This window comes from Podarcis erhardii (genome assembly GCF_964252035.2).
Source record: "Podarcis erhardii genome assembly, chromosome: 5".
NCBI lineage: Eukaryota > Metazoa > Chordata > Lepidosauria > Squamata > Lacertidae > Podarcis > Podarcis erhardii.
This window is the reverse complement of record NC_138509.1, coordinates 15,673,476-15,686,305: the sequence shown is the minus strand read 5'-3', so window position 1 is coordinate 15,686,305 and position 12,830 is coordinate 15,673,476. Positions and strand designations below refer to the sequence as shown.

The window sequence follows — 12,830 nt, the reverse complement described above, 5'->3', positions numbered from 1 at the left end:
GCCTAGTTAATAAATATCAATGAGCTAAAATTGCAAAGAAGTGATCAAGGCATCAGTTCAAATGTTCTAACTGATCTACTCCACTGAGCTGTTGAAGTGGGTTTAAAAGCACCCGTGCAGCTCAGAAAATATGGACATTTATATCTGAATAAATCACCAATGTAATCCATATACAGTTGGGTATTCAAAATTAAAATGCGGTATTTAAAACTAGTTTGTTCATTGCTTTCAGGTTATAAATGACAACAGATTTTCAGTTTGCTGCTTTGAACTGTAATTTCTCTGCATCTCAAACCTTAGCCAGCATCTTATTTTTTTCTCTAAAGGGGCATTCTGTGAGTTAGGCACAGCTAATCGTCCCACTGTGCTTCTCCCTTCACCAATCCAGGAGCAACAAACTATGAGCCCTGGCTTAGCGTAACATGCAAACCATTGTTTATGGTTTGTTTCTCCCAAACAAGCAACGATTGCTAAGTCAAAAACAAACCTTGGGTTAATATCATGGTTTGTTTAGAGGAAAATAAAACGTGTGCAGATTTGCATGTCACGTTAAGCCAAGGCTTGTGGTTTGTTGCTCATGTTAGTGAAAAAGGAGTGATTCAGCAGTGTGCACTAGGACACTAATTCACAGTGACTCTGATATGCGCAAGTGGCCAGTGAAGGTATTATGTGGACTAAAAGCAATCCACAGAATCAAAACTACACTGCAGAAGAACACTGAAGGAAGGGTAAGCAGGTAACAGATCTGCACTGGGTGAGTCACACAGGTACTATGGTGGCGGCCCAAAGGGCCACAATAAATGTGATAATGTGTACCCCTGGAAATCCTTGAGTGAGCTTCTAATAGAGAAGTTATGGTAACCTGTTGCTTTATGAAAGTGATGATTTTTCAAGTTGCCGCCCCCCCCCCATTGGGGCAGAAATACAGCTAATATGTGAATCACAAAGATACAGCTCAAAGCTGGAACATAAGTTGCTACATGGTGCAAATGGCTACACGTAACGCAGGCTCCCAACATGCATGCTAACACAATGTAACAGAACACGGTGGGAATCAAAACTTAAAGAAATATTTTTTTTTTTATCCCCCCCCCCCAGCTCCAAAGAGCAAAGAAGCCAAGACAGCCAGTGGGATCCATCCCGCTGGCTGTCTTGGCTTCCTCTTTAGCCATGCACAACCTCTCCAGCCGGGAGAAGCTGTGTGTGGCTTTGGCAGAAGCCAAGACAGCGAGTGGGGTGGATCCCGCTTGCTGTCTTGGCTTCATTTTTAGCCGCGGGGCTGGGGCGGGGGAAGCCCAAGCTTCCCCCGACCCCAGCCCCCAGAACAGGTCCAGGAGCAGCGGCAAGCGCTGCAGATAGCTGCCCAAAGCCCGGGGTGCGCAGCGCTGCGCTGCGCTCCCCGGGCTTCGGGCTGCAGGCTGCTATCTGCAAGTCTTCAGAGCCCAGCATGAACTCCCACCGCGCTCCGAAGGCTTGCAATTGGGGCAAGGGCTACATTGTATAGAAACCATCAATTTCAGATGTGCAAAGACTTTATTAAATACTTGGGTATAATGATTTCATCAGATATAGACCAAATTGTAAAATTAAATTTGAATCAAATTATAACTGAGATTTCTTTTGATATTGAAAGGTGGGGACCTCTAAACCTTTCCCTTTCGGAAAAGGTTAATGTCATCAAAATGAATGTTGTTCCAAAGGTTTTATATATTCTTAGAGGATTACCAATACATATTCCCAAATTTTACTTCCAAAAAATAAATCAACTATTTAGATTGTGCCTATGGGGTACAAAGCCACCAAAAACATCACTACATAAAATGCAACTTCCAACTAAGGAAGGTGGCTTTGGTCTCCCAAATATTTATAGCAAGAGTAATAAAAAGAAATTGTTATTTAGGCGAATTGAATTTAATTCTAAATTATATTCCGGAAACGTGGGAGATTACAAGGGGTCCAAAAAAATGGATGTACCGTGCCATATTAGAAGCAAAAAAGCTTGTTTTGATGAATTGGAAGAGCCGCAAAAAGATTCCATTAAGCACATGGATTGCTAATATGGACAGACTAGCTACATACGAACGAATTGCATGTTGACGCAAATTAAGAATGGATAAATATGAAGAAATCTGGAAGGAATATTTAAGCGATAAGGCAGACAGTGATGGGAAGTAGGGGGAGGAGAGGTGGGGAAATATTGTTAAAAAGGTGTAGTCATAGGTGTATCAGTATTTAAATCTGAATTGTCAAATTGTGTTAGCAGTGCTATTATGGTTTTTGTTGTGTCTTTTGCGGTTGACGTTTGTATTGGAAAAATGATTAATAATTTAATAATTAATGATTAAAATGAATAATAATGTTTGCTTAATAATTAATAATTAAAATGATTAATTATTATTTTTTAAGGCCAGCAACACTCACCGTCTCATTCCCAAACAGGACATCAACGTAAGGTAGAACTTTCATCATGGGCTCCTTGTAGAACTGGCTAATAAATGGTGCAGAAAGGTTCAGAGTGAAGATCTTGTTGTTTGCAGAAGCCTGAGACGCCACTTTCAGTATAGATTCCGGCGATACCGTCAAAAAGAAACCCTGCAAGCAAATGCAGAATAAATTGCTATTCAAATATGTTTTTTTAAAAATAGCATTTCTGTTGTGGAGGTGGAAAGAAGCACACACAAAAATAAGATGCCACAGTACCACCAAATTCCCATTTCCTGAAGCCGGTCCACGAGAATACCATGGTCAACTGTATCAATAGTCAACAAAAGATCAAGAAGTAGAAGGGAGGTCACTTTCGCCCTGTCCCCATTCCCTGCAAAGGGCAACCAAGGTCAATTACGGAACAAATTACAGAACAATATGCCTAAAGAAGCCAGAAGTTTTGATCCTGCCTTGGTCACATCTCGTGAGTTGGGCTTGTGTTCTCTTTAAGCAAAAGCCATGTTGTTTTATTTTTAATAGGGGTGGAATTCTGTTTTTATTGATGGGATGCAGGTGGCGCTGTGGGTTAAACTACAGAGCCTAGGACGATCAGAAGGTTCGAATCCCTGCGACAGGGTGAGCTCCTGTTGCTCAGTCCCTGCTCCTGCCAACCTAGCAGTTCAAAAGCAAGTCAAAGTGCAAGTAGATAAATAGGTACCGCTCTGGCGGGAAGGTAAACGGCGTTTCTGTGCGCTGCTCTGGTTCGCCAGAAGCAGCTTAATCATGCTGGCCACATGACCCTGAAGCTGTATGCCGCCTCCCTCGGCCAATAAAGCGAGATGAGCGCCGCAACCCCAGAGTTGGCCACAACAGGACCTAATGGTCAGGGGTCTCTTTACCTTTACCTTACTGTTTTTATTATTCATTTCTTCCTTTTCACTTCCTGAAAAGGCAGCATAAACAAAGAAATAAAACACTTTACTTTTTCTGATAACAAAATAAAGGGGAAACCATTTCCATAACTTAACGTCCAACACAAAACTCAAGTTGAAAAGCGATTAGCACAATCCTGCGCATGCCTCCTCAGCCATAATTCCCACTGAGTGCAGTGAGACTTATACCCAAGGAAGCATGTACAGGATTGCAATCTTAAAAGGGGGGGGGGGGGCTTGTTTTGCCCAAGAAGCAGAGTAAAAATACCTAGAAAAATCCCAAAAGGTTTCTGGATCACAAGAGGTATCACATAGGATTTAAACTTTTGTCTGCTTGATTTGCGCATGCAGCTTCTGCCTAAGTTGCTTCAAGCCTTTCTTATATAAAATAATTACAAGCTGCTGTGAATTATTTACAGCATGGTTACATGCTGTAATACCTGGTAAGTTATGTTGGCACTTGCAAGCTTGTGTGTTGAATTTGGATGTTCGTATAATTACGACCACCTCTGATGACTGTATAATTATGGACAACATTTACATAATGCATGCAAGCAACATTTCAAAAGCGGAGTGCCTCACCCCTCTTTTAAAAGAAAAATGGCACAGCCTGAGTTGGCTTAATTTATTATAAACTACTGATTATGGAGCATAAATCTATGGAAGCTTGTACTATATTGCAGAGAGAGTGAGTTGTGAAAGAATTGTTGCATTAAGAAAACACAAAACATACGAAGCTATCAGGCAACCTCAGCACATATAATCCTGAAACGTGCGATGATTAAGGCTGAGTGTGCCAAATACTGCTCTTTCAAAATGTGCTACTAAACGTATAATTAGCCAGCTTTCCAGACCCACAAGGTGCTACAACACCTTTGAGCCACAAGGTTTCAACCATGATAGGAAATAAATGAGAACAAAGTGATGCCTTAAATAATTTAGATGAACACACAAGTAACAGGTCTTATATTTTTTAAACTAATTTTAGAAATTTGGGTAATGCAACCAAAAATATATTTTAGATTCCAACAGGAAGTAAGGTAAAGGTAAAGGTAAAGGTAAAGGGATCCCTGACCGTTAGGTCCAGTCACAGACAACTCTGGGGTTGTGGCGCTCATCTCGCTTTACTGGCCAAGGGAGCTGGCGTACAGCTTCCAGGTCATGTGGCCAGCATGACTAAGCAGCTTCTGGAGAACCAGAGCAGCGCACGGAAACGCCATTTACATTCCCGCCAGAGCAGTACCTATTTATCTACTTGCACTTTGACGTGCTTTTGAACTGCTAGGTTGGCAGGAGCTGGGACCGAGCAACGGGAGCTCACCCTGTCACGGGGATTCGAACTGCCGACCTTCCAATCGGCAAGCCCTAGGCTCAGTGGTTTAGACCACAGCGCTACCCGTGTCTCTGTAAATAGCAAGAAGAATGACTTTAAAAAGTGGAAATCTTTCCCAAATGGGAACAAAATGGGAATAACTGTATACAAATACAGTTTGTATTACTTTAATCATAACAAAGCCGCATTCTGTCATCGCCAATTCAGACCTTACCACTGGAAAATATTTATTCATTATTGCCACCTTCAGAATTTTCTCCTCAATCGGATGGAAGAATTCAGCAAAACAATTTTGGAATGTTTTGGTCTGCAATAAGTTCTCAGGAACCGCCCCACTCCTGCTAAAAAACTAAAGAATCCCTTATTATGGCACAATCTAACTAGAGGATCTTAAATTATGATACAACCTATTTCCAAAACCTTCCAGTTTTGCAGCTGCATTCTAACCACATGGCTGATGCAACAATGGCAGAAGTGTGACATACTGGATAGATGAGCATTTAGTTTTGAAGAGAGTTGATATTGTTACCACTTGATTTCTCTGGGCGTTATTGCCGCGGGGGGGGGGGGGGAAGGATCCAGGGGTGCAATTGGGGGGCGTTGAATAAAAAATTTGAAAAACTGTACACGTTTCATCTGTTGTGCAATGATGCTTACCGATGTAACATAGTTGTATTTATTTATTTCCCAACAAACACACAAAATGCAAGGGTTATAACAAATGCATAAAAAACACAAATTTGTCACTGCATCTTTCTGTTTGTTCACTTAAAGAATATAGATTTCCATGGGGTATGGGGCACTGAGCATTTTTGTTTCTGAAAAGGCGGTGGTAGGCCAAATAAGTTTGGGAACCTCTGCTTTAGAAGCTAAATGAACTTTGAGAAAAGTAAAATACAATGACTTGGCGGAGATAGCCTGGGACACAAGCATCCACAGACATGCTTAAACATTGCTTCCTCCTCCTGTGGATTTAAACACACTGTGCTTAAAAGAACCACTTTCAAGTGTCCCATTACCAAAAATGAAACACCACTTAGTACCCTTAGAGGTTAAAGTTAACGAAGCTCAGGGTCACATCAGAAATTTATCATGAACCTCCCTTGCAAACATCAAAGTCACTGGCAACCAGGGTGGGGGACTCTGAGTGGTGCTCTAATAGGAAATTCCCTTGAACAGCAATGTAGACGCAGCCAGGATTCTTCATGTTTATTACATTTTAAACCCCGATTTTATCTAGTACTTTCAGCAAAAAGAAATTGCTGGTTGATTCTTTTATTTTCACTGATTTGATCCAGAATGCAGTTGTTTTAAATTGGACCGAGTACGGATGGCACGAAAGCAAAAATTTCTCTGAGTAATGATTTTGGCTTGCTGCAGTTTGCATTGTTTATTTTAATGGAAGCATGGCTTCATAAGTGGAAAATGACGAAGGTTTTAGCTATTGTTTTATTTCAAGCAGACAGTGTTCCCGTTTCTGATGAAAGCTGAATTTCAAACACTTTTCTGTACTAAAGTAAAAAGCTGAACTGTCAGTATGTGTGCTTATATTGACCCTGACATTTTCTTTTAAATAAGTGCCAACATGTCAAAAGGAGAGGGCTGCTTTAAGGCTGGAACAGTTTCATTAATGCTAAAGCAAACTCTTAATTGTTGCCACATTGGTATTTATCATTACAACAGCTGCGCTGCAAGTTCTTGAGATATAGCAGCAAACATTAAGAGCATCAAACTTTTATCTTATACATCGCTAAGATGATGATTTAGAGATGCACATCCATTTCTAATTAAATTCTATGGCCACAGCCCAGGCAATGGCTTCAACATACACTCAATGGGAAAAATTCCTCCCTTCTTTTTCAACAGCAACTCTCCAAGCAATATCATACACCGCTTTTGAAATTATTTGGGAGTTCCAAAATGGGCTCGTTAAGTTTTCTGTCCAAAGCGCTACTGGCATATGGAAACCCAGGGATGGTTCCACAGCTACCTGTCCTTCTCATTAGGCTGCCATGGAAAGTTTGCATTAATATATCCCAAGATGTCTGGGACCTTAGCCCACAGAGAGTTCATGGTACAATGCATATTTCAAACTATCCCTGTGTAAGTTGTACAATGCACTGAACCGCTTCTGCAATCCTAACAGCCTAAGAAGAGCCTGCTGGTTGGAAATTCCCAGGTGTCAAAAAAAGGCTATTTATGTATGCCACCACTGCAGCCTGTGTTTTGTTAGCCCCCAAATGGAAAACGAGCGAGGTCCCAACTAAAGAAGAATGGCAACTTAAACTGATGGAATATGTGCAGCTTGCGGACCTAACGTATAGAATAAGAGAACAAGAACAACATATGTTTAAAGACTGGAAAAAGTTTATTGAATATATGGGGGGAAACTGTGTACACTTGAAAACGTTGGCAACGTTAAGATAAATTCAAGAGTGTAAACAAGTTTTGATGGATATATTAATGGAATACTGGTTTAATTTATGTAAAATATGCAGGGATTTATGATATGCAAATTGAACCATGGAACGAGAAGACATTTTAAGGTTGTTTAATGAATATTTTACATTGTAAAATAGAAAATTTAATAAAAATTACCGTATTTTTCGCTCTATAGAATGCACCAGATGATAAAACACACCTAGGGGTTTTTTTTTGGGGGGGGGGGAGAGGAAACAAGAAAAAAAAAATCTGAATCCCAGAAGCCAGAACAGCAAGAGGGATCTGGGATAGCCTCTTGCTGTTCTGGCTTCTGGAATAGCTGCTGAAGCCTCTCCCGGGCAGCGTGATGAAGGCTCCCCCTGCCTGGAAGAGGCTGCGCGCGGGTAAGCTGCCCTCTGTCCCTTCCCCCATCTCCCGCAAGAACCGTACGCTGTTTAAGGAAAACGCGGTTCTTGGGGGGCTTTTCTGGGAGGTGGGGGAAGGGACAGAGCCACGTGCTCTGTCCCTTCCCCCCACTTTCCGCAAGAGTAGTGCGAAGCCTCTTCAGGGCAGCACGGAGCCTTCGTCCCGCCGCCCTACGGAGCCTTCGCGGGGGCTATCCAAAAGCCAGAATAGCTAGAGGGAGAACTGCGCAGCGCTCCCTCTAGCTGTTCTAGCTTCGTGTGAAGCCTCCGCAGGACACGGGGAGCGTTCATCCCCGTGTCCTGCGGAGGCTTCTGGGACAGCCCGTGAAGCCTCCGGAGGGCAGCGGGATGAAGGCACCTTGCTGCCCTGTGGAGGCTTTGCGCAGCTAAGCCCCAAGCTAGGACAGCGAGACGGAGCGCTCCCTCTCCCTGTTCTGGCTTCTGGCTTAGCCGCGCAGCCTGCATTCACTCCATAAGATGCACACACATTTTCCCTTACTTTTTAGGAGGGAAAAAGTGTGTCTTGTAGAGCGAAAAATACGGTATAAACAAAGAAGAAGAAGAGACTGCATCAGGCCAGTAGCCCACCAAGATCCTGTTCCCACAGTGGTCTACTATATCCCTATGGGAAGCAGGCAAGCAGGATCTCAGCATAACAGTTCCTTCCCCTCCTGCAGTTTCCACCCAACTGGCTTACAGAAGAATACTGTCTTCAACACTGCTGTTACAACTTGACCCTCTTTGTGAACATCGCCTTTCATTATATCCTGCCTTCTTCGTAGCAGCTCAGGGAAGTGAATACACAAGCAATTTCCTTTTAAAATAAAAATAAAAATCAGAACAACCCTGTAAGGTAGGTTGACCTGAGAAACAGTAAATCTCATTAGCTGGGATCTGAACCTGTGTTTAACAGGCGGGGACAAGATTTAGCAGGTTGGGAACATTATATGTCAAAAAGCCCCCCCCTCTGTTTATTTTAGTTGCTAGGTTACCGGCTGAAAAAGGAATTGTTCCTAACAGATTTGCAAGAGGTTAATTTGGATTTTCATCATCCCCAGCTTGCTCTTATTACTGGTTAATACAGCCTTGAAAGCACATAATTATTGCTATTGGTGCAAGTATTATCTTACAGTAAAGAAGCACAGGCTAAAAATATTCCCGCCGTGTGAAATCAGACTTTGTTGCCCTGAAGATGTCCAGAGGAACAACCCTTCACCATATTTACAAGAAGCTCCACACAGCCTATAGGAGTCCTGAGAACACTGCTTTCTGAATATACTTTGGCCTACCTCTCACTGAGATGGCAAACCCATACTGTACTACGTAAGATTGAAGGTGAGGACTAGCATAGTTGAAAGCTTCTGCCTACCCAATAAAACTAGAGACGAAGGGATGTATTTTCATGCTAGTTTCTCTATACAGTGGTACCTCGGGATGCGAACGGGATCCGTTCCGGAGCCCCGTTCGCATCCCGAAGCGAATGTAACCCGTGTCCACGCGTCTGCGTGTGTCACTTTTCGGCGCTTCTGCGCATGCGCGTGACGTCATTTTGACGGTCTGTGCATGTGCACGTGGCGAAACCTGGAAGTAATGCGCTCCGTTACTTCCGGGTCACCGCGGAGCGCAACCCGAATTTGCCTAACCCGAAGTGTATTCATCCTGAGGTATGACTGTACACAGGAATATTTAGTATTTTTCACGGAGCGGCATTAAATCACATGAACGCTTGCCTGCAGTCTAAACTGAAGTGTTATGATCCCAATACTGGATTGTTGAACCAATTATCTATGTGATTCCACCCCCTCCAATATCTGGCTAAGTCCAAACCTGTTAAGGAAATGCTTGATAATGGTACTGTATCTGAACACCACACCAAAATTATTATTTTTTATTATTAGATTTATATCCACCCTTCGTCAAAAGATCTCAGGATCAAAAGATGCCAGCATGGCAAAGCAGACAAAAAAATTGAGACCCTCCAAAGCAGTCAGTTCTCCTAGTAAAAAAAAGAAAGAAATCCTTTGCAGTCCCTTCCAATAATGCTCAGCCTTCGCCGAGAGCAATTCCTGCACAATACAACCAGACATTTATTGGGGCCGGTGGTGGGTGGTGAAATGCAGTCACTGTGGATTTTCCTTTGAACAGCCCAAGAAGAGACTACAGGAATGCAGTTCTCATTCACACCCACTCCTCCTTATTCCCATCCGAACAACACAGAAGGATGCTTCTGATTTCCCTCTTTGGATAAGACTCCTTTTCTCATGATGCGATCTTTATTATAGCGAGATAATATGCTCTCTCTTTGGGGCTCTTGAAATTTATTCTGAAGAGGGTGACAATGGTTTTGACTAATATTTTTCCATGTTTTGTGCTGCTGTTACAGCATGAAAGCGATCAGCGTTTGAGATAACATGTGTAATTATCTCTGTGCACACACTATCAAGATTACTCTTTAGGAAATAATGAATGATTACTTGAAGATTGCAACTGGTGTGTGCAACGGAAACAGAGTTAAATATACTTTACACTAAGCAGAAATTCACTCAAAGCAGCTCAGAAAGCCAAAAAGTTACAAGAAAGTGATTTAAGGGGGTTAATTTTAAAAAGTGACCTTGCCCCCCCCCCCCAATTTCTCATAGCAATTGCTTTTTTTAAAAAAAAGCAATGAATTCGTATTAGTGTTTCAGTAGGCTGGCATATTGGACAGGAGTCACTTCTGAGATTCTTATGGGCAGATGAAGATAAAGCCACTGAAGCTGAATTGGACAGGTATGGGAAATAGGGATCAGATAGAATCATAGAACTGGAAGGGACTTTGAGGATCATCGGGTCCGACCCCCTGCAATGCAGGAATATGCAGCTGTCCCATATGGGGATTGGAGGGCTGATTCCTCTCCCAGTCCTCCTTTAAGCTGGGCAGCGGGGGTGACTCTGGTTATAATGCCAAGAAGTCAGGAAGTCTGACAAGTGCTGCTGCACAATGTCAGGTCAAAGTGTGGGGGGGAAACAGGCATAGTCCAAGACTGGGTCCTAGATCTGACCTGGGTGGATGAGCTGGGAAGAGTTGCTTTAACCCAGCTTTATCCAGCTGGGCTTTTGATGTAGCACCACCACAGACTTGATAATCAGGCAGGTAGTGCTGCCTTGGGGTTTATAGTGATTCCAGCTTGAGGTCTTGATGGTCATGTTCTGGCTTTCAGTGTCTGGATCTAGAGGCAGATTTGGGTCAACCCCATTACCAAATAGTCACCCTGGTTGAGCTGGGGGACAGGCGATGTTGAGAACTTCAGAAGGCTTGTGCTAGAGGTCTACAACCACCATCCTGCAAAGGTATGGCATTTATAATAAACACACAGTCTCTGATCACTCTAAATAATGACTGTAGAAGCATTTGCTATAAATTAAATAACTATAATGATAGATTCCTTAAATTTTAGATTGTTGAATTCTTAATTTTCATGATGCAACATCTACCATTTCATAAGTTGTAATGCTTGGATTATAATGGGTGGGGAGGTAGGAAGTCCCAACCAGAGACTCCCTCCAATGTTAGCCAAATCATGCCCCCCCCCCCCAACTTCTGAAAACACAAGGCTAAGGTGTTTCTGCCCCAAAGAGGCTAGGGAGCTAATTTGAGAATGAATCAGAAAATCAAACCATGGTTTCATCCAGGCTTGTTCTTACTAACCATAGTTTAAACAACCTATAATTCCCTGTGTCTGGACATCATGTTTAAAACTGGAAACAGATGTTTCTGAGCTCCTCCTCAGTCACACAAGAGAGAAAAAGAAGGGAGAAGGGATCCTAAAGATTATTGCAGCTCATTCATGTAGCAGGAAATGATGGTTTCCTGTTATGTCTGAAACCAATCCTCATGCTTTGCCAGATTTCTGCAGATTAAGGAATCACTACTGCAAATGCATATTGAAATCAAAGCGTGAAAATGGAAACACTTGAGATCTCATACCACATACTTCAAAATGTCTGAATTATGAATGGATTTGATATTAAGGCTTTTAAAATTATGTAGCTATTATTAAACTGTTTTGAATTATCTTCTATACAGATACACTACAGATAACACAATAGATGCATTTATATTTTTGTTTGGTGTTTTCTCATGCTCTGTTGTGTCTCCTTTGAGTTTAACGAATACTGAGAAGAAATACACGAAATAAAGTGACCATGACTGTGAACAGATCTTTATCTTACAAAGAGGGCAAACAGGAATGTTTTCCTATTACTCTTGTAAGGTAATAATGATGGAGACAGAAGCACCTCGCTAGGGACAGCATTCTATACAGAACCACCACTGAAAAGGCCCTGCCATGCATCAGTGCCAACCAAGCAGCCAGCACCAACTAGGTCTCATCTGCTGATCATAGGATTCGAGACAGCTGATATTGGGAAAAGCACTCTTTTAGGTACTTGGGTCCCAAGCCATTGGAGGGCTTAGTACTAACACCTTGTATTGAGCCTGGCAGCCCACTGTCTGTCAGTGGCGAGCTTTAAGTCTAGTGACACCTACTCCTGTCAGGCTGCCCCGCTTACCAAGCCAGCAGCTGCATTCTGCACTGACTGTAGCCTCAAGACTGACTTCAAGGGCAGCCCCACATTAAATGCATTACAGTAGTCCACATGAGAGTTATCAGAGCATGGACAACTAAAGCCAGACAATCCTAGTCCAGAAACATCTGTAGCTGATGAATCAGCTAATCAGAATTATGCCTAAACTGGGCATTAGGAATCCAAGCCAAAGAAGCCACTTGATACTCAAGTGATAAGTGGGAATCCAGGAGTACTCCCATACTACTAACATCTTCCTACTCCCTCCCAGAACAGGTCATACACCTAACTGCTGGATATGGGAACCACCCACTCACAACACCCACTCCATCTTTCCATTTATTGGTCCCCGTCTTGTCCACCACTGCATCTAGATTCCTGTCTCAACACCTTCACAGCCTCTCTTTATTCCGATGGAATGGAAAGAGAGATCTGTGTGTCATCAGCATACTGAAGACACCATGCTCCAAATCCCTGGATGACAGCTTCCAATGGTTTCATGTAGATGTTAAATGACACAAGAGACTGAATAAACCCTTGTGGAACCCCACAGCCCCAAAGCCATGGAGCTGACCAACAGTCTCGAAGAAGAAGAAGAAGAGGAGGAGGAGTTTGGATTTGATATCCCGCTTTATCACTACCCAAAGGAGTCTCAAAGCGGCTAACATTCTCCTTTCCCTTCCTCCCCCACAACAAACACTCTGTGAGGTGAGTGGGGCTGAGAGACTT

At 42.7% G+C, this 12,830-nt stretch overlaps 1 protein-coding gene across 2 annotated transcripts in view; it reads right to left on the bottom strand.

Annotated features, from left to right (window-relative positions):
- ADK (adenosine kinase) overlaps positions 1–12,830 on the bottom strand; it is a 199,744-nt gene that overhangs the window by 66,454 nt on the left and 120,460 nt on the right. For both annotated transcript variants that reach the window (XM_081864403.1, XM_081864404.1), the window contains exon 7: positions 2,422–2,592. In XM_081864403.1, the coding sequence (XP_081720529.1) occupies positions 2,422–2,592 (171 nt within the window). The remainder of the gene's footprint in view (positions 1–2,421; positions 2,593–12,830) is intronic.